General features: G+C 40.4%; 1 protein-coding gene across 1 annotated transcript; it reads right to left on the bottom strand.

The window, feature by feature from the left end:
• On the bottom strand, positions 1–4728 carry PPP1R3C (protein phosphatase 1 regulatory subunit 3C). Its single transcript, XM_007425012.3, has 2 exons — positions 4177–4728; positions 1–2681 (listed from the first exon to the last, which is right to left on the bottom strand). Exon 2 carries the CDS (start codon positions 2678–2680, stop codon positions 1733–1735), a length of 948 nt encoding a protein of 315 aa, XP_007425074.1. The 5' UTR covers position 2681; positions 4177–4728; the 3' UTR covers positions 1–1732.
• Positions 4729–22677: the final 17949 nt, after the last annotated feature.

Here is a 22677-nt window from a genome sequence, read left to right as displayed (position 1 = left end):
TTATCAAAATACAATTTATTTTTTTAAGTGAATTGCTTACACAGTAGTTGTGATACAGTGAGGAGGAAGGGAAAAGAGATGGAAGGAGTTTGCTTTTTTTTTTTTACAATGCATATTCCATCTCACTACTGGTGTAACAAACAATAAAGTTTCATTTGCATTCTCCATAGACAATACCACCACTACGAAAACAGGAACGTGAACATGGGAGTAGGCACACACACCCATCCTAATTGGCTCGTTCTATACAATCTGTGTCAAAACTACAGTCACACATTATTGTAATTTACAAAATGCAATGCATCTGGGGAAGATCAAAATCACAGTTAAAAAAAAATAACACACGCACACATGCACACACAACATGTTCTGGCTCTGTAAAAACTACCGAAGAAAAATGAGGTATGAGAAGGTGAATAGAAAATGATTTCTATTTCTGTGCAAGATGCCTACTCTGTCATTTTAAACCAATTAGCTTGAGAAGTGCAGCTACCTAACCACCCTTCAATATGAAGGACTCTGGATTGCTTAGGATTATTTTATTGTTGTGAAGAGCTATCCTTAGAAGGGAAAATTATCACCAAACTCTACAACAAGCAAGCTAAGAGGAGAGTTTTTGTCTACTTTTACAAGGCAAGTTCATCAGACAGCAACATCTATAGATTTAAGGCATTTCACAAGAGTCATTCAATCGCTCTTTAAGCAAAACAGTGTGCTCTTGGGGGCGCTTTACTGGATTTTGTTTAAGGCACACCTTGTGTGTACGCTGGATGGCAATATCCTTGTGAAGGGTGGCTGCGCAAGTGTTTATGAAAGCAAAGTTAGTCTATTGTAGAGCAAGTTGAAAGGCAGATTACTGAAACAAAGTCTACAAATATACAGGGGCCTTTTTATAAATGCAGTTGTCACCCTTCGGTCTGTTCACACTTGGACATTTCCTCCACATATACCCAGCCTAAGACAGATAAATTTAACAGGACTGCAAATACATTGATGGGAAAATCTGCATCTGACACAATTGTATCTGTCCTACAGCTTTTAAAGGTAGGCATTATCTTTTGGGATACAAAACTGGTAACTCTTATTTCAAGGAAATGAAGTTATGTCTCTTGCTCTTACAAACCATTGAAATTTCTTTGGAGATATAAAGGTAGGATTCCCCAATATTTTACTTTTCAACTGCAATACAGAACGTCATCTTTCTTCCCTTTCTTTCTCAACTTTATCCTGCCGAGAGAGATACTTCTGTGCCAAAACCCCAAACACTGAATTGTGTTATGGTCAACGATTGTTTAAGTTCAATTCAAGTCTCAGGTTTCACAGTGTAGTATCTCTCTCAGTTCCCACTGTATCTTAAAGTAGGCACAAAGGTTTTTTGTGGCTGTCTATTCAACATTCCTCACACAATCACAGCTTCCTAAGAGTCACCACAAAATTATTTCTTCCCAACACGTCTTTCACATATCTAGGTTCAGGCAAATGACTGGAAGAAACTGGGTCACATATATATGGAGCATACATGCTGTTCTTAAGCTAGGCAACATTGTCATTGAATTGTCTCAAGTCTAGGTTATAGCTGGAACTTTTGTTCTTTTTTTTAAATGCAAGAAATTAGCTTTTTAATAGTAGTCACCAAGCCCTCCAAATTGGTTTGTTTATACTGCATATTAAGAAGCTGAAGATCAGCAATGTTCAGTAACTGATGTTAGAGGCCTCCGTGGATATATTTCATTCACCAATATGGAGAGGATGTTTCAACCATGCTCCACTTTTGCCATTCAGGATAGAAGCTGCTGGATATCCGAGGGCTGCCAAGTTGTTCACACTCTGTTTCGTGCACTTTTCTTGAAGATTTGAGAGTCAGGCAGCCTTTCTTAGGTGATGCTGCCACTTGGACACCATCAGACTTCCATTCTGCATGGACAATCTTATAGTTTTGCCCATCATTATTGTCCCAGAAAATGTGGTCACCGCTTTGGTAATACACACAAAATTCAATTTTTTGCTCAGTAGGAATGGCTGGAGGCAATTCAATTGCAAAGGAGAAAGTGTCATTGTCTGAGTCTCCATATACATTGTTCATGTAGATGCAGTCATTGTCAGAATAGGTTTTCCATGAGTCATATGTAATTCGAACCCTCACCTTCTTTTCAAAACTCACATTTTTCACTTTCACAGTCCCAGATACTGTACTTTCTTGCAGGGTGCAGTTTTCAAGACACACGAAGTTCTTCTGTAAGTGGTTCCGGAAGTCTAGGTAGTCAGCCGAAGGCTGAGTAAAACCAAGAATCAAGTTCTTTTCCTCATGTAGTTTTAGGCCAGCCGTGATGTCTTCAAGATCTGATAAATCGAATTGGAGATCCCAGGCTGGATTCTCCTGGAATTCAGAGAAGACATGGATGGCGGTCAGAGAGAGGCCCTTCGAGTCTGCAAAAACCACTCTCTTCTTGGCTCGGCCAGCTGAGCGTTTCCAGTCACTATTCTGGTGCTCCGTTTCATGTTTCACATTGAGGCATGATCTCAGAGGCTTCAAGCGATCCACAAAGTTTCTTCTTTGATATTCATCAAGGGGGTTCAGAAAACTCTTCACAGGTGGTGAATGGGCTAAACATATTCTCATGGCTACATCTACAGGCATGATGGAACTGGGCAAAGGTCTTGGGTCCAAGACTTGTATCATTCTGCAATGGAAACATAGACAAGTGAGACTTCTCTAACCTAAAAGCCCGAGGCAAACTCTTCAAAAGGCTTTTGAAATGCATGCTGTTGCCTTTAAAATTAATGCTCTGATGGCGGGAAAGCTTTAAATAATTCAGTCACAAGTAAGATGAACCAGGACTATGACTAGCAGCCAGAACTTGAACTGAAGCAACATAGCACCATTCAAAAATATTTGAATGAAATCCATGTGACATTTTGAGCCAACTTAACAGCTTCTATACTTTATCATAATAGCCCAGAAATACAACCCTTACACACTTACATTTGCACAGAAGACACACACAGAAGACACGCAAACACTAGGAACAAGAAAGTGGGTGTGTCCAATATTAAAAATACTGTAAGTACATTTTGATGAAAAATCTACTTTAAAAGAGTTACTTTGTGTTTTAATCTTGAGGAACCCTTTATGGAACAGACTGGCATTGTTCCAATAGTATTTTTGGTGCAATCTCCTTAAATTTTATTCATCCATGTTCAGAAAAAACTCAAGCAGATGAGCAGTTAAAATCACTAAATCAGCCCCTCCTCTCTCAAGGACCCTTTCCTGTCATCTCTAAAACTGTACTAGGAGACAGGAGGTGAAATGCTGAGTGGTTGTGTTAAATCTGTAACAATCACAGTGTCAGCCACTATGGAGTTAACTATCTTATGTTGGGAATGTGGCTACTGGAATTTTCTAGAACCCTGAGAAGTTAATTTTTAGTTACACCCATTTAAAAGACTTCCAAGGCATGGTAGCGAGGACCAAAAAAGGGCCATTCCTGAGCCACGCTGCCCGGATATTAAAAACTCCGATTTTGACAGGGTTACAAGAGGCAGCTGAGAAATCCGAAGCAGAGGGGGAAAAAAGAGGCAGCGAAATGCGGTTCTTTTCCTCTTTCCCTCAGCCGCGCTCCGCCTTTTTCCAGCTGTCCGATTAACATTTCACATTTGTGATCCGTAAAGTGATTTATTTACAGACGGAGCCTAAAAGCTACCTCCCAAGCTGGCTTTGACGCTAATTTATTCCTGGCAACTGCAGTAATGGTTAAGCGGTCCGTATTCTTAACCCTATCCTGGGAAGCGGGCGAGAACAAGCTCGCCATCACTATTTTAGAAGTTACTGACATAACTTCACATCTTTCCCGGACCCCGACGCGATGCACCACTCGAGGGACGTTCCAAAAAGAAAAAAGGCGAGCTTCGTCAGAATGCGACCTCTGCCCGCGCCACGGTCCCCAAACACTTGGCAGAGGCTGCGCTGCCGTCGCAACTCCGTCCCCTTCAGCTCCGCATGACGGAGCAAAAATGAAAAGCGCCCCCGCCATCCGCTGCAGGAGCCGGGCTCACCGAGTTCAGCTGCAAAGCCACCCGGCTGCAGCCGCGGTTTCGGCCGCCCCACTTTTATCCGGCGGCAGCGTCTCTTCAGCTGCAAAACGCCCTCAGCCCTTTCGGAGTTGCAGCTGGGCTTACCTGGTGCGGTGACGTTACATAGAGTCGGCGAGAAGAGCCTAAAGCTGCAGGGAAAGCCGCGAACGCCCGACGCCTGGAGAGCAATCAGCAGCAGCAAAAGGCACCCTCCCCCGCGGAGGCTTTTCCTTCCTCGCTGCCCGCCCGCCCAGCCCAGCGTCCGGCCTCCCTCCTCCTCCTGCGCTCCGGATCCTCGCTTGCAGACGAAGCTGCCTCTCCGGCCCGCTCCGTCCGCTTATCAAACGCGGCGCTGTCTTTTTCACGTGAAAGCGCCCGAGCGACCAATCGGGTCTCAAGCCCGGCGCGCTCCAAGCAATCAGCGCCGGGCTGCCCCGCGCTGGGAAACGTGATCGCTCCGTCGGCGGGAGGGGGATCCCGGGGGAGGGGGCGAGGGCATGCGGTTCTGTTGACACAGCTTCCAGCCCCCGGAGCCCCGCGCGCGGGCTCAAGGTCAGCCCCCGCCGCCGGCGCGCCTGCCTTTCTAAATAGAGGCCTCATAGTAGCAGTCCTGACACGGGATCCTTTAGCAACTCATCGCTTTCCCAACCGGTCCAAATAGGGGTTGAATTATTTTCCTGCATTCCCGAGGCTGCCACCCTGGCCCCGCTTCCCCGGGAATAAGGCCCATTGAATGCTATTTCTGCGGGGCTATATATAGGGCCGCGCAGTTGTAATCTATTTATAGGAGGTTGCGGAATCCCCCAGCTGCTTCCCCTGCGGACTTGAGACAACGGCTGGGCAGCCCTTGTATTAAAGGAAAATAACGTATATAGCATATCGCCTTCATGCTCTCCATAAAGCCCGGTCATTGTCCATGACGGTGAGGATTATGGGCACTGCAGTCGAGCACCTCTGGAATGTCCAAAGCTGCTATAAAGGATCTGGTGCTTTGTTGCTCTGTTTTCACTTGGTCTGCGTCAAGTGTCTGTCCCTTAGTTGTTGTTGTTTTTAATTGTTTGACATTGTTTGGGGTCCCCATAGTTTGCTTTCAGAAGCATTTTAGTGAACTGCTTATCTGTGCAAAAATCCAAGATTAGGAGTTGCACAGTTTTCACTGGGCTGACACTGCAGGTTAGGGCACCTTTTTAGCTTCTGCCTATTATGCAGGCAAAGCCACCTAAACAAGGAAAACAAAGTGGTGCCAAAAAGGCTTGAGTTGAGTTCAACTGCTGGAAACTGTGGACGTGTCCGGATGGTTTTCTTGGCAACACGGCGGAAGCCATTTCCTTACCTTGAGTTTGTTTGGGGGTTTTTATTTCAAGTTCCCAGGCTAGCCTATAGATCTAAGGATTGTGGTGTTCTTCCATCCATGAATTAATCAGATCTGACCCTTCCTAAGTCTTTCAAAATTCTAAAAATAAATCTAAATAAACCTTTCTAGGAGGTTAATCAACATGTTATCATCCAGATCCTTTTTACTGCAATCTCTCTATTTTATTTAGTTATGAATTTATAAACCACTTTAGTCAAGGTTACTCTAAGTGGTATACAACACCAATAGAGGCAGCCAATGCAATAATTACATATGCTCCAGCCAGAATGAAGGAAGGTTTACTGTGATTATAAATACACAAGCAAAGCATCATGAAAATAAGGAACCATTCCTATAAACGAAAACTGCTATCCTTCATTAGAGGCCCTGAAACAGTAGCTTCTCCTCTTAGTAATTTCAGCCAATTCACAGTTATGTCCATACTCAATTCAAAAATTGCAAATTTCTGTTTTTCCATAATCCAGATTTCTAGATATCTTATAGTACTTTTCCCAGAAATCCTGTGGCCCAAAAACAAGGATAGGCAAACTTGTGACCTCCAGAAGGTTTAAGTGATGGCTATGTTCACATGGCCCATTTGCCCATTTAACCATGGCTTACTCAAAATCCAGGTTTCTGGACCATTAACTAACCATAAAAGTTGCATTCTTCCAGTGCTCTAGACTAAAACATGGTTGGCTATTTTTGTCTTTTAATCTACAGTATTCATTAATCCCTGTCAGTGTGGCCAGTTGTGGAGAATTATGGGAGAGTTAATTCAGAAACATCTGGGAACAATTTCAGTCCAAAACATTTGGAAAGTCTGGTATAAAGGATTGCAGCCCAAGCTCGCCTCCTAAATAGATAGTTGCTAGGGTTGACACATCATGCTAAGCCTTCTGTTTAATCATTGTTTACTGAATGAACCATGTGTGGATGGATTCACACAACATGCTAGGCCATAATGGCTCGATTTACATGGCATAGATAAACCAGACAAACCACACTGTGATTTAAGCGCTGTGTGTGAATTAGGCTGATGACAAGAGTGTCATCATCCCCATCTTTAACATCCCTTAGAACTGTGTTCTGAAAAAGTGTTGTCTTTCTAAGGTAAATCACATTTCGTTAGGAACAAACAATGATTTGGATTCCACAGCTTCTCAGAGCAGAAAGATGAACCCCACATTTCTCTTTGTCTACGGTAGAGTCAGACCTGTGAAGACATGAAGAGCTGTCACTTCTGAGGCTTCTTTTAAAATAAATAATATTTTATCAAACTACACATCCTGCACCAACTCAATCCAGTAATTAAAGTACCTCAGGGAGAGGAGGAAAAGGTGTAGAGCTAATAGCTGTGCCAAAGAATTTTTTTTTTCTTTTGCAGCTTCTTTCATCCATGTGTGAAAACTGCCAACATTTTTTTCCTCGATGCAGCTATTAAAGGCACAGGAGTCTCTTGCTCCTTTGTATGTGAGCATAGATAAGGAGAAGCAAACATGTACAGACAGCTTCATGTATGATGCCATGTTAAGCATGCTTCCCACCATGAATACACAGAACAGGGAGCCACAGCAATTCCCAAGTCTTTAGGGAACATGTGTTTATACATTAATTTTTTCTCACAATCCATCTTTTGCATTATTCACACATAATGCAGCCCTAAGTGTATGCACAATTGAGATGTCTTCATTAGTCCTGTTCGTAAATAATGACGTTTAAGCATATATGGGACTTCTCATCTATTTTCGGAGACATTAGAGCCCCTGTCTTCACCTGGCAGCCCATTCTACTTCTACAGGCCCAACAAAAGAAAAAATCTGAGGTCAGTTACAGTACAAAGTTTACGGAAATTCTCCTGGTAAGCAAGTTCCCTTTGCCTCTTCTTTGGAGTCTTGAAGCACTGTGAGGAATAAAGCATTAAAAATAAAGAGGAACGGAATCGTTCTTTCCCAACCCACTTAAGTAAACAGCTGTCAAGTACATCCACTCATTTCAGAAATAGAAAATATAAGAAGCGCGGGTAATGTTTGCAGGGGCTTCTTTTAATATTTAAACAGCGAGTCTTTAAATACTGTGCATTGTGAAGGGACTGCATCTTTCAGCCAGCATGAAATAGCACACAAGAAGTGCTAGCACTTGTCTGTCTGGAGAGTCCCCAATAATGAACTTTCCCCGAATCTTGTTTTGCATTGGCTTTGTGAGCAAACATGGATATATTCACTCTTTAAGCCGCTAAAAACCTCACCTACTAACTTTGGCAGATTGGTTTGTGTTTAAACATATAAGAGCAGGCCAGGTGTGCCTTTCATGGGTAGGTGGCAACCCGTAGAAAGATAACCTACTGTTCTATGACAATCACATTGTATATATTGGTTGGTTATTCATTATTATTTGAAGTTGCATACATTCCCTCTCCACAGCTAGCAGTGTTTCTATTGACTTTCTCCAACCTGATGCCCTTCAGCTGTGTTGGTAATATAATCCCTAGAAATCCTGGGTGGTAAAGGAGATTTCTTATATCAGGGAGTATTTTGCAAAGCTTCCCATGTCCTGGAGGTATACTTTACCTGCTCAAAAAACGTTGTGATTATTTGACTGTCAAAATATGAAGCCGCTTTTTCAAAATCACAAATTGTCTTTCAAATGGTTTCCTTATTGTCCTGTTGGCTTGGTTTATGCTTTAAAAAAAAAAAAGGCTTCATGGTGCAAAACAGACCCAAGAACAATGTGTTAAAATGTCTGAATGTTGGATGTGGGCATGCTCTGCCCACACTCCTACAGCAGTCTTTGGTTGTCTCTCAATGTCTTTGAGCACTGACCCACAGCTCAAGGCTTCATCTCTAGGGAAGCTCCAAGAAGCACCCCACTGCAAATCGCTCTGATAAAATAAGCAGTTTCAGAGATGGGAGGATTTTCCTGGTCTGTGCTTTAAATCTCAGGTTAGCCTTTCATGGCACTCATGGGAACAGCTAGGAAAATAGATGGAATGCTTCCTGTTTGCAATCTGTGGGAAGTTTCATGTCAGTATTTGGTATTTGAGTTAGTCATCAGAAAAAAGCTAAATTTAATATCAGGGCAATGCTGTTATCAGCTCCCCAGCCCCACTCCCCCTGGGGAGTATGGAAGAAAACATGGCTGTCTTTGAAACCCTTCCTTCAAAAGCAGCCTAGACTGGCTGCTAAAGAGTGGATTTAATGGGGCAATACATCAGAGATGCTAGGGGATAGATGTGTGGTTCCTTTTTTTCTTTTTTCTTTTTTGCTTGGTTTCTTCTCATTGGGGGGCATTTTTTACTTAAATAGATGCATTAAGCCTAACAGGGCAGTTTTTCTTCTGTTTTCTGCTGTGAATAAATAGTAGGGACATCTCACTACTCTTATTCAGTATGACAAGACTGGACACTGCAGAAAAGGCATGGGCGATAAACTCCTGTTGGGTGATGTAAGAACGAGCAAGTGTTTTCCCTCTTTGAGGTTTGATCTGGGCGAAGAATGTGTTTCTTCCCAACAGACCCTGAAAAGAAGCTTTCTACCATATTTGGTTTGGTCCTTGTTTTTCCATGCATGTTGTATGTGTCTGAGCTCACACCACTAAACCTGAGTCCAGGGAGCTGATCCTGCAGCTTCCCAACTCTGGGATGCTCCAACCTGCCCATTCACATGAGGTTGGTGCATTTATAGAATAGTCTTTGTTGTCCTTGCTCACCATCCTTTTTTCTCAAACGAGAACAAAACCTGCCCACCCTTTTTTTAAAAAAACCATGTGCAACTTGTGGTTTGTCTGTTTTTATACCCTCTATGCAGATATGAGCCCTTGAGAATGGTTGGGCAAGTGGCAAAGGGAATCATAGCCAAGAGAAGAACCAAAACTGGCAAACATCTACTTGTCCTCCTGTGCATGTTTTGATGTTGTGGCTGCAGCAGCCCACAACAGCCACAACTCTTGTCTGCCAGCCTAAGCCCAGTGCTACAGGGGGCAGTTTGGCAATGGCAGGATGGCTGAGACCAGGCTGAGCCCCTGTCTGCTTATGCTGTTTCTGCCCCCCATCTCCAGGACCGGGTTGCAAGAGTCAGTCATGTAATCCTCATACCACTCAATGCAGTGGCTTCCTCTTGTACTGACCAGGCAAATGCTCACATGGATTTAACACACAGATATTGTGAGAAAAAGCTAGTTTTATTTTGTTGTGCAGTTTTGGCAAGGGGGCATTTGTTATGATGCTGGGGGGACTCTTCTGTTGGTCACTTGGAGGGAGAGCTGACTGGGCCCTGGTCATCTGAGATGGTCCCTGTGTTTCAAGGTGGCCTGGACTTAAGATCACTGCAGGCTGATTTCAAAACACATTGGGGAATGGAACTGGGGAAGCATCTTCTTAAGCCTGTTCTTAGCTTCCGGACAATCTAATCTTTTTCTCTCCCTTTGTCTGTTTTGAAGCTTTGAACAAGTTATTTGATTATGGAAAAGACTGTGTATACATTTGTAAACTGAAATGAATCTTAGACTTGTTTTCATCTGTCCTAAACTAGCTTCCTTCGCCTTCTTGCATGATCTTCCCTCCTCTTTCAGCATATTTTTAATTCTGTGGAATTGCCTGTACGAAAATATCCAATTATGGAAATAAAGCCGAATCTAACACAATAGCATAACCTGGCTGTAATGCAAGCATTGTTTCTTTTTGGCCTAGAATCTTGTTCGCCATCTATACACTGGGGGATAAAATTCCAGAGGAGAAACTACCTGCTAAAACTCTAACCTATAAAGAAATTCAAAAATTCTAAAAGTGGCCTCAGAAAGAGGCTGGTTTGCATCAGAGAACAGTTGGTAGGGAAGGGAATCTTTCAAAACATTTTCATTGCACATAGTTGCAAGGTATCATACAGTTTGCCCTTAATCTTTTTTTCTCCTTCCCAGCAACTAATTATAAGAATAGACAATCAACAGTACTGCAACAAAGGGAATACAACTTTGATGAACTCAGAGCATGCCATCTGAAGCATGGCACATTATTCTGAGACTGAAGCATGTGGCTGATGTGGATGGATGTGGAAATGAAATTTGGAAAGTACAAAAATGCAAAAAGAAAAGATGGAAAGAAATAGAAAGAAATAGCTTCCGGTTTTCTTGGCAGCAAATGCAAGTATAATTACAAAATTACCTCTTATTCTTTGGTTACAAAAAGAAAAGCTCTCTTTTTTCTATTATCTAATTTTTTCTAATCATCAAAACAACAAATCATAAATTCATTTTTTTTCTGTTTCATGCAAAAAGTCCATAAGGGGTTTCCAGTCAGCCATAAATGTAGATATTGTCTTTTCTCTAATCAAGGAAGGTAGTTTGGCCATCTCTACAAGTTCCATCATCTTGACTAACCATTTTTCCATTGTGCGTAGTGCCGAATCTTTCCATTTTTGAGCATATAATAATCTTGCTGCAGTTGTCATATATAAAAACAAAGTCCCATGACTTTTTTTCCAGCTGTCTGTCCATCAATCCCTGCCCCCCACCCGAAAAAGCCTCTGGCTTCAATTGTATATTAGTCTTTAAGATCTTCTGAATTAATGTATGTATTATGAACTATGTATGAATTGTATACAAATGATGAACATATTATTGCCAAATTGTATAAACTTTTATTGAAATTTGAAACAGAAGACGTGAAAGAATGTATGATAAAATGGGCTAAAACTTTGGTTACAATATACAAATGGAACAATGGGAAAATACGTAGTTGAAAGGATTGAAATTTACTTTATGTTTTAATCTTAAAGAGAATTGGTATATGTCACCAGATAAATTCTCTAGAATGTATAAAGGTGCTTTGAATTTATGTTGGAAATGTGAACAACATGAAGGGACATCTTGTCATGTTTGGTGGACATGTAAAAAAGCCAGAAAGTTTTGGATACAAATACAAGAAATTTGGAGAGTACAGACAATAATAATTCTCTTCTTGACAGTGACAATTCACAAAACGCATAGGTATGACCCAGATGTTATAGGTGAGTGGATGTGATATTAATTATCAAAAAGTGAAAATTGCATGGAATTTCATTAAAAACATTTACTGATGTTTTCATTTTGTTTTAATCTCTCAGCTTTGAATCTCCAGACACTGTCAAATAACATTTTATCTCCAGATTTTTATAACAGCATTTGTATTTTGGAATCCGATGGCTGGTAAGCAAAATAAAAATCCCTAAAGGAAAATTAGTTATAATCAAGTCTGGGATGTCTAGAATATAATTCAAGATTTTAAGCAACTTTTTTTTTTATCTTCTCAGCAACCTTCTAGTCTTTACTGGCTTTACAGAGTAATGTCCAGTATAGGGAAAGAGTAGGGGGTGAGGCTAAACACATCTGGTGGTGAGCTGTTTGTAGTTTCTATGCTTTTATAGCTGCTTCCTTCTGGCTAGCAGAACAAAAATAACCAATGCAGACAAATTCTGCATTATCATCTGCATTTCTGCCTTGGTTTTCATCAGGCTAACCTTTCACAAAGTGTTCCTTCAGGTAGAAAATTCCAGGGCAGCGCTATATTTCTTCCTCCCAGCTCCGTTTCTGTCTCTATGTTTACTTTCAGTTCAAGCAGAGAGTTAGGTTGTAATTTGGATCACTTACTTCAGGTGCAGAAATATTTTGAAAGTTGACTTCAGTGCTAAATTTGATAGTAGGTGGTACGATGTGGATTTTCACCTGACTACAGTTCAGCTTGAGGACTACGTGTTCTGGGTGAAGGACACTGGATGGAATTGCAGTGATTCAGAATCAGCATGAAGGGTGGAATATGACAGGCTTTCTGGAACTGAAAATGGTCTGACACTGGCAAGCAACACAACTGGATTCCAAAATTAAGACTTACCATTCCTCAAACTGCATACAAAAAGTTCAGCTTGTAATGGCCTGAGGCAGATATGCCAGGGCCCAAGGATAGGGTTGAGATCTTGAAAAATGAGGGGGTCTTTCTACAGCTTTATCCTAAAGCCAACAAAAATAGAGAAAAAATGTGGAGTCCTTGTGGTTCTCTGAGCTTGGTTGTTTCCTTGCAGACATTTCGTCACCCGACTAGGTAACATCTTCAGTGCTGGAAAAATCAAAGGTTGGAACCAGTCAGGCAGCTAAACTAATTTAACTTTCTTTTTTTTAAATCTAGATCTTCCCAACAGAAGAATAAAGCACTATCCTATTACAAAAATCAGATTCCTCTGAAGGGCAATTTTGTCTGAACCCAAATCTTGCAGGAACACTTTTCTATGATCTGTTTCTTTCCAGTTTTTAATCTTTGTTTCTTCTGTTTTCCTTGCATACATTATCTTTGTTTATAGAACATCATCATTCTTCATGTTAAGTGCAAAAATGCCTCTTAAAATAATTTCAATCTAAACCTTAGTTTAAGCAGTCTTTCTGGTCAAGATGATACATTATTAATGCCATGATTATACAGCTGTTACTCAATTTTTGAATGCTATGAGGTATTTTCCTTCAAGCATTACAAACACAATAGGTTGTTCCTATTTACACGTTTTCCATTCTCCAGCTGAGATCACTCAGCAAGACATCTCTCTGTTTTACAGTCTCTAAACAGTTTCTATAGGAACTGGTATTTTGCAACTACATTGCAAGACCACTTTTCTATATGTTCTAAAGTACTATAGTCCCTGTTTCTCTCAATTGGATTTCAGTAAATAAGTAATTAGAGGATTTCATCTACTGAAATTTTCAAAAATGCATACATTCCCAATTGCTGAGTAAAAGATCATGCAAGACTGACTTACGTAAGTCTACCATCTTACGTTTAAACCCTCAAGAAGGCATCTCCCTTGTATGGGTCAGCTTCCCAAAGGCACTCATAAGATAACCTTGAACCCTGCATGTTGGTTTTTTTTTAAAAAAAAGCTTCATATTGTCAGTTACACAGTCTGAAAAGTAATTTATGGAAGGCTGGGAGGTAATTGAAGATGAAAAATTATTGGCCAACTTTCAAAGAAGGTGCTTAATGAGAATCTATATGGTTCTTAGCATCTGTTCAGAAGCATAGATGAATACATAAACTCTTTTGGTCATCTAGTTGACAGCTGTCTGTCAAATCCCTTTTGGAAGACTGCCAGCACAGGGAAAATTACTCACCCATAAGAGGCTGTCCAGGACTGAGTAAAGGCAAAGTAACAGGGTGATACAAGGACACAAACCTATTACAGCTGTTGGTGCCAGTAATGTTCTGTTTATAAATAGAGGACTCTGTTCCATTGCGTTAATGTTGACACCTTTTGCTTTAAGAGAAAAAAGGTAACATAAAATAAAGAAGCATTGCTGTTTTGATTTTAAGATAGGTTTAAAGGAATTAGTAAACTGAGTACTCCTTATTCTTCTTCAAGGGAAAAAAAAGGATGGCATTTAGAAATGCCAATATGGATTCTATTAAAAATAATGGCCTCTTTCTTTCTGGGTATTGTTATTTTGTTTGACTTCAGTATTTTTATTAAGGTTAATGATCTGCACTAATCTTCAGTAAATGTTGACCTTTAATGGTTGAGCTCAAATTTTGCACTCAAATTTCCAGTGCAAAATTAAAATGTCATTTTTTAAGTTATAAAGTGCAGATGTAGCACAGTACAAGTCAACATCCAGTGGAATATTTTCTTTTCATTTGACCTGATTTCCCTGGAGGAAATCCAGCCACAGCAGCATGATATGCAAGTACTCTAAAACTCCCCACAGAGTTGTACCAGTTTTTTGTATGGGTAGATCTCCTTACGATTTATTCCAAAGCTCTCAAGCAGGAAAATCTGACATTGAAGATGTCCATCATCTGTTCAATAAAATTGTTTGTTATTGTCATCATTTAATGAAGGGGCCATAATATTCTAAATTTCTAAATGGATTGTTACAGCGTTTGTAAACTAAAAGATGCTACATAAAAGAAAAAGTAGATGAGAAAGATTATTCCTATAATAACCAGCTTGAATAAGTATAGTTTTAGAGTGGCCTAATGAGAACAGGAGACAAATGGCAGAGGAGTTGAACTGGGTCTTCTTGCCCCATTTCTTCGTCTGGAACTCATATCTGCATAGGCTTTGCATTATAGGATGGTAATGAGGAAATATAATCATCCTGATATTGCTGAACTATGACTCCGGAAGAATGGTGGACAATATAAGCTTGCCGCAGACCCCTGGGAGAGGTTTGGGTCAATATTTCACTGATGAAATTGCTCAGATTTGCTACAAACAGTCTAGACGCTGCATGGTCAAAGCCTAAGAAGGTGATTACAATAATATCTTGCAAGGTTATCTGGGATTCATTTCAGCTTGACTATTCCAAGGAAGTGGATAAGATGCACTGCCTCTTGTGGGCTGGATGTATGTCCCACCTGATTCGTTTGAGAAGCTGGTGGGAGTGTGGTCAGCTGGATCCAGGAGGAGTTCAAGCCTTCACTAAGGGAAGGAGCCTTCCTGGCCATCTTGAAAGAGGTGGTGATACATTCACCTTCTTGGAAGGAGCCTTCTGTGGACCTGTCCATTTTGGGTAACTATTGCCCAGATTGCAACCTTTTCTTTTTAGGGAAGGTTGTTGAAAAAGTGCTGGAGTAGCAACTTTAAAGCATCTCAGAGATAGCAAATTATGTACATCCCTTTCAGTCAGAGTTCAGGCCCACATCTGGCACCGAAACTGCATTAGTCACTCTGATTGACTAACTTCGTCAGGACATGCAGGGGGAAATGTACATCTCCGGTCACTTTAGATCAAACAGTAGTCTTTGACATTACCAGTCATAGTACTTTTTAGGCTGCCTATGAGGGTTGGGAATTGGGGGGACTCTATGACAATGGTTCTACTCCTTCCTGAGTGGTGACTCCAGTTAGTGGTTACAGGGGAGGAGAGGTCAACTAGTGGTTGCTCACAAATGGTGTATAGTGGGGTTCATTGCTTCTCCACTCCTGGTCTTCAGCATCTACTTGAAGCTACTGGGAGAAGTCATCCACCAGTTCAGCATGAGATGGTACCTGTATGCTGATGATATTCTGGTATACATATCTTTATGAGGCCAGTCTAGTGATGTAGTAGAAGCCTTGATTCTAAAAGCTGTGAGGATCTAGATGGGAAGAAACAAGCTAAAGTTGAATCCCTGGAAGATGGTGTTGCTATTTTCCAGAAACCATCTGATTCTTGCTTCACTCTGGTTATTCAGGACAGATTGCATTCCCCCTGAAGGAGCAGGTCTGCAACTTGGGGGTGATTCATAGCTAATGCTTGATCAGTTAACAGAAGTTGTATCTAGGGGAACTTCTGCAAAGCTTCGACTAGAGTGCCAGTTGCAGCATTTCCTGGAACATGAAGAAGTGCCCTCATCAATGCCCTCATCAATTCTTGGATAGACTACTGCAGTGTGCCATCCATGGCACTGCCTTTGAAGACTACCCTGAAAACTATAATTATTACAAAATGCAGTGTGGTTAGCAAGAATAATTATGGCCACATAACTTGAATTTTGTAGGCACTGCGCTGGCTACCAGCAAGCTTCCAAGTACAATTAAAAGTGCTGGTATTAACTTCTAAAGCTCTTCATGGCCTAGCAGCCAGGCATCTCCAGGACCATCTTCTTATCCAGTCCATTCATCCCAAATGGGGATGTTGAAAGTCCTCCTTAATGTGAGGTTTAACGAGTGGGGCCAGAAGACAAAGAGTTTTCTTTGACAGCTCCCTCCTGGTAGAATAGCCTATTTAGGAAGGCAGTGAAGTTAGAGCTGCTTCAAAGAGATTTTAATCTGTAATTTTAACTCTGAAGTTGCCACCAGTTAACCAATGCTAAGGGGTGGATAGTTTATGGATTTTATGCTGTGCATTGGTTTTATGATTTTATGGTTAAATTGTAAGCCCCCAGGAATCTTTTTTGGAGTCTGGTGGTTTAAAAACTATGACTGAACAAATGAATAAATGACTGAACAAATGAATGAATGAATAAATAAATAACTTTGCAGCATCCCTCACCATGGTCACTGCTGGCACAGCTCCTAGGAGCTGGGAGAGCCGCAGGTTCCCAATTCCTATTAATAGAGTTAGTGTTAATACCTAACCATCAAGAATATTATGCATTATAATATTGTTGTGCATAATATTCTTATTATGCATTAGGCATAGATTAGACATCTAACCACACTATAAGTGTTGTACCCACATACCAAGAACTTCAGTAGGACCTATTTTTGCTTAAGGAGGCTGTGTGCTCATGTTTTTGAAAGTATATAAACAGTTGTATTCAAAGATCATTCTGCAAAAAAGAGCTTAATTCTTGGAGATTGCAGCATACTGTCATTTCCAATTTAATTCACCTTCAGTGTGGAATATATACTGTATCTCTAAATAGTCAATGAGCTGGCAAAACATATTGTGGAGCACATCTATCCACATGAATTTTTTTCTGGGCAAAGATAAAATGTTTTTGTTCTGTCTCTACAAAGAATCGTTTTACAGACTCTTAATTCCAGCCTCTTCCTGTCATCAACCTACGTAATTGGCCCATTTTAAAAAAAACTGTGTATTTTTTAAATGGATTAAAGTGTTTGTATGTTCGTGTCTGTTAACAGATGGCTAATGGTTTGTTTATTTATTCATTTTCTGCAAAAGGAGTTTGCTGTACAGGTAAAATAAAAAGAGCTTCAGTCTGTAATTCTGTACTCTAAACTTTTAAGTGAATCGGGCTTTCATCCTTTTTTTTTTTTTTAAGTTGGCTTATGGTGCAATCCTATACTTACTTTGTTCTACTAACTGGGATGGGAAAGCTACCACATTTGGTGGAAACCCTGGTATAGTGGGAGAATTTTAAAAAAATGAGCCGTGATACTTCAGCACTCATGTTTCTAAAGATTTTTTTTTTTTTTTGCTCCAGGAACCATATGTAATGCCTTGTCTTGACTCCAGTGCCTGGTTTATATATTAGCCCATTCAGATACTGATCTTTTAGTCATCCTGCGGACTTTTACTTTTGTAGAACTAGGGATTGTGACCAAATGCATTTTGTCTTTTTTGTGGAATCAAAGGCCACAAAGAGCCACCAGTTGTGTGAGTTAAACAAATTCATAGTGCATAAGACTTTTAGTTGCGTTGTCTTTGGCAGTTTGATTGAACAAGATAGCAATATTTAAAATAAATTAATAATAGATTAAGATCCTTATCCTTAGTATAACTCAGTCCTCATATCGAAATAACAGGATACTGCCTCTTGCCAGGATACTGACATGGTATCTTGACTTCAACTGCTGTCCAGGAAGGTTAGCAAAATATATGCAGTTCATTGATGGGAGGAGCATATGTTGAAGGTGCTGGTTGTCTGATAAATAGTCAATGGCATGTATTGCCTGTCCATTCACCTAAGACACACCTAAGATCCACTTGGCACATCTATAACGATTGAGCAAGGTTGAACTAATCACATCACGAAAGAGAGGGGAGCACAAGAAAGGCCACATATCATGGCTTTGTGCTGGCTTAAGCAGGAAAGAATTATTCTGTGGAAGGTGAAGAATCAGCAGACGACTGCTTCCTACAATTACCTGAAAGTAAGGATGACCCCACAAATGAAGAGAGATAGAAAAAAAATTATGAACAGAAACAATGCCCAGCTTCCTCATCTTGTCAACCTGGTTTTATTAACTCCACCTGAACCTTATCATGGAGATTCCTAACCCACAATAAATGTATGTGTAGCATATGACACATTTATATGTGTATGGGGTGGGGGGGGGTGGGCAGAAGTCATATTCCAAAAAAGCAACAAAGCGTGAAAGTGAGAGAGAGAGAACTAAATTCTGATTAAAATTACTTGTAAAATAAAGTCCATTTACAAAATCATTGGTTCCCCCATCTGCATACACTTTCTCTTCTTTCCTTCCACCAGTAACAGCAAATCAAAGAGAAAATAGCAAGATGGGGTGAAAGCAAGAGTAGGTATACTGGAAAAGGAAGAAAAGGGAGGGAGAAAACAAACTGGGTGGGAATGGGGAGATCAGACAAGCTACCTTTGTGGAGAAGAAGAAGAAAGAGAAGAGGAAAGCCCCGTTTAAACATTATACAAAGATTACATTCAACATGATGAGCAATTCTTCTCAAGCATCAGCTAATCCTCAGGCTGATCTTCAAAGGCATCCACACTTTTCAGCAGCAGAGTCTATAATTCTTTGCCCTTCCTGTCCGTTTCTTGGTTTTCAACAGCTGCTTTGATTCTTATTAGCAAATGTAAGAGTGTCCCCCTCCCCTCACCATAATTCGCAGGTCACTGATTGGAGAAGAAAACAACTTTTACTTCTTATTATTCTTAAAATTTGGACTAACAGTGGTATAGCATGTTATGTGAACCCAGTCACTGGGATTTATAAACTATAATTCAAGACAGTGAAGTACAACCTGACCCCCAAGATCTCGTGCAGTCTTCAAATTCCTTGCAGACAGCTTCGAAAGCCTTCTAAAAGTTGCCACTACTAAGTTGTAATTGTTAATGGGATGGGGCAAATTACTAGAAACATATTACGTGTATTTAATTAATTTGATTTAATTCCAATTTAGTTTTTCTTCTGGTCCCACCCCTGTTTTGTCTTGGCCCCTCCAACTCTTTGAATACGGTCCCCAGTGTGTGAGACCCAAAGCGTGTGGCCCTCATAACAAAAACAGCTGGGCTTTCTTGCTTGTGTTAATGCAATTTGGGAATGTTAATTAAAATGATCCATAATTCAGTGTGAAGAATGAATCCACCTATGAAAGTTTCTTCTCACACTGATGAAAGAAAAGCTGATCGTTACTGAAACAGGGAACAGAAAAGGGAGAAAATTAACAAGAGTTTTGCTGCCCTAAGGTTGCCTGTATATCTAGGGGTCTCATTGGAAAGCAGGGTACTCCCTAGAATGCTTGTGTTGTAACCTTAACCTTCCTTCTAATAAAAACTGTTAATCCAAGATTTTGGATTCTAATTCCTTGAATTAACTGTTTCCAATCTAGACCTTAAGGAAGGAAGTCTGGCACCACCCAACCGATGGAGATAATGTGTTTTGTTCCAAACTTGGAACAAAGTAGTTCCACCCTGTTTCAAAATCGAAATTGTGAATTACAGCTTGAACCCAAAACATTTTCCATGCTCCTAAAAGAAACATTTATTACCATTTAACAATAGCAGCCTTTCCATGCTGTAAGTGCCAATTTGCAATTCTAATGAACAGCCCAGGAAGTATATAAGAAATTGCACAAGATTATGCTGTCAGGCATGGAAGTACTTTTCCTTCTTCTCTCACTGTCACATCAGGTGAGCATACACACTTTATAGCCACTTGCTGTGTCTGAGCATTGGTGCCGAGGGCCTTTCTCCATGGCTCAGTTAATGTACTATCCATCTGTCCTTGAAGCAGCAGAAAACTATATTAGCAGAAAATTTGCTATCCCCAACACTAATCCCCATCCTTTACTCTCTTTTCTGGCTTGCTACCAAATAGTGTTGTTCTAATTTCAGGTGTGCATGAAGGGCATGTTGAACAAAGCCCTTGATTAAACCCATTGGCTTGGCTACGCTGTCCCTTTCTAAGGATATCATTAGCCATCAGGAAACCATCTGCCAGTCATAGCACCACTCTTGTTTTAACATCTGGCCAAATCTGGGGGTTTAGCTATCTGCCAAAACTAGCTCCTACTCAAGCTATACAGGCAGAACCACGAATGATTAAGCCCATGCTTCCCCTTTGCCTGCCCACGCCTCATCACCTGATCAGTGGGCATCTGCAGACAGCTGTCAAAATGCTTTCCCTCTCTGCCTACAGAAACTCATCTTCTATCATTGGGCCAAACCAGACTGAGTTTGAAAAGACGACTGAAGCCCACTATACCTGGCATTGTTTGTAAAGATCTTCAGTGGAGTCCTTTCAAAACTCAACACCTGCACAAGTATACATAATAACTGATCAGTGGGCTTGTGTGGTGTGCAGTTTTCCAAGATTACTAAACCCACATAGGTTCTCCAACCTTTACCAACCCCAGCCCACATTTTGGCTTATCTGTGGGCTGGGTGGGCAGAGGGAAGCAAGTCCTTTATCAGGGAAAGATCCTTTTTCAAACCCACCACTTCCTAGAGCTGGCTGAACAGCTGCTTTGGAGGTTCCAAGAAGTCATGAGTCTAGGCGAATTTCAAAGAGAGAGACTCTCCCCCTCCCCAAAACAGAATGGTAGCAGAGGAGATCACCCAGGGACAGGAGAAGAGGGAGGATGCTCTCACCAGCCTGCCATGAGCTGAATCCACCCTCTCTCATCAGCTGGCCACACTGCTTCCAGCATGGGCAACAAAGCACGGCAGATTGCACACCCCTTGAAACTGCCACTGGTTGCTGTCACCATAAGGGGAAAACACTACAGCCTTAGACTTAAGGCTGTCTCTTGTATGGGCTGAAAACAAAATGATAACATCATGCCAGGGCTGGAATTATTTATTTGTTTAAACACTTTAGATAAGTGCCTACCTCACAGCAGTGACTCTAGACACAGCAGAAAAGAATATTGCCAGGGGACATTTGTATGGGCACACAGGCATCTTTCTAAAGTACCGGATGTCAGGAGTAGGAAGAGGGTCAGCACAGCATCAAAACTTCTTCTCCATGCTTATTTTCCGATTTGTTTTTTACTTGTATCAAATGCACTTCAGTTTGCCCAGTTTCCAGATGGGGATTTGCATATCAACGTTTACTTATTTTATAAATCGAAAGCTTCTTTTTTAACCTTCATCCTTGGTGTGCTGGCATTGGAAAAGTATTGCTATGCTCTGATCTTTCTGCAGCTTCCTGAAGCAAGCAGAGGGAGTTGGATCTGGTTTTGTTTATTCCAATGTAAGAAACACTGATTGAATAGCTATTTCTATCACCCTGTGTAGGAACATTTCTAATTTGTTAGGAAAACTGTGAAGCAGCTGCCTTCTTATTTGTGAAGGTGTGATTTCAGTTCTTGAATGCACTTGTGCATAGTTCACAAGTGCAATGCATAATAAAATGGGAAGGGAATTTAACATCCTAATATTTAAGGGAAAAAGAAAAGGATGGAGCTTCTAATGATAAATTGCAGATGGTGCAATAATAAATAAATCCCAAGGAGGTAAATGAGTTTACTTTTCCTAGGCTCTACTGGGGTCATACCAGCAAGAAACTAGTGGAGGCAGAGCATTTATCCTGTCTTCCATTAACAAAACGATGCTCCTCCCATTAATTCCAATGAATGTTCTAAGTTTATATTGGGGGGAAAAAGAGCTTTTCAACTTACAGATCTATTTTTCTGGCACTAACATAGAATGTTGCTTTTTTTAAAAATCTTCTTCCCTATTGGAGTTCCAACATTGGAGAGGCATCGTTGTGGAGTTTTTTGAAGCTTCATGAAGTATTCTGAGAAGACTGGATCTTCTCCAGGGAGCAGACAAAACAACCATTTTTAGATGCCAAAATTATTTGGTTGAATTTGCTACAAATTCTTTTTCTCCTGTCAAGATAATTCCCATTAGAGGAATTAAAAGCACTTGGGAAAAATTACTTACAAGCATCACTGAGGAAGGGGATTGGAATAAAATTTGGATTTATAAGCCTATATTCTCATCCTCTGTCCAAATTCTCATCCTCTGTCCAAAATAATTTCTAGGTGGTATATGAGTCTAGTGAAACTGGAATAAATAACTAAAAATAAATCTTTACTTTGTTGGAATAACTGCAATGAGAAAGGCTCATATTTCCATTTACAGTGGATATGTCCAAGGATTAAAATTTTCTGGAGTTTAGTATTTACAGAAATGGGTAAAATAATCAGGAAATCAATATGGAATCACAATTAGACTTTTGGGGAATATTTGCCTGAAGATAACAAGAAAATAAAATCTAAAGGGCTGACAATTTACATGCTGATAGCAGAATGAATCATGATAGCAAAAAAACTGGAAACATGACATTTATCTTCAGATATAGCACTTAAATGAGCTTGGTATATAGCAATGGCAGAAAAATTAACACATTTGCTACACCTTTGAACAGGACAATCTGAACCATATTCTTTTTGAGGTATGGCAAAATTTGATACTTTTCATCAGTCAAAAAACTGAAAAAGTACTGCCTTTAGAAAGATATGTGCTATTTGTAAAAAGTTCTAAAATTGGTAGGCAATGGCTTAGGTTAGAGATATTTATAAGTAAGACACTAAAATTGATGAAGTCATAATGTAGGAACATCTTTATATGCAGTGAAACCATT

This window comes from Python bivittatus, unplaced genomic scaffold (genome assembly GCF_059951505.1).
Source record: "Python bivittatus isolate LINGU-HERP-01145 unplaced genomic scaffold, Pbiv_v1 ctg000780_np1212, whole genome shotgun sequence".
Classification (NCBI taxonomy): Eukaryota; Metazoa; Chordata; class Lepidosauria; order Squamata; family Pythonidae; genus Python; species Python bivittatus.
Note: the sequence above shows the minus strand (reverse complement) of the source record. Positions and strands in the feature narration are given on the sequence as shown.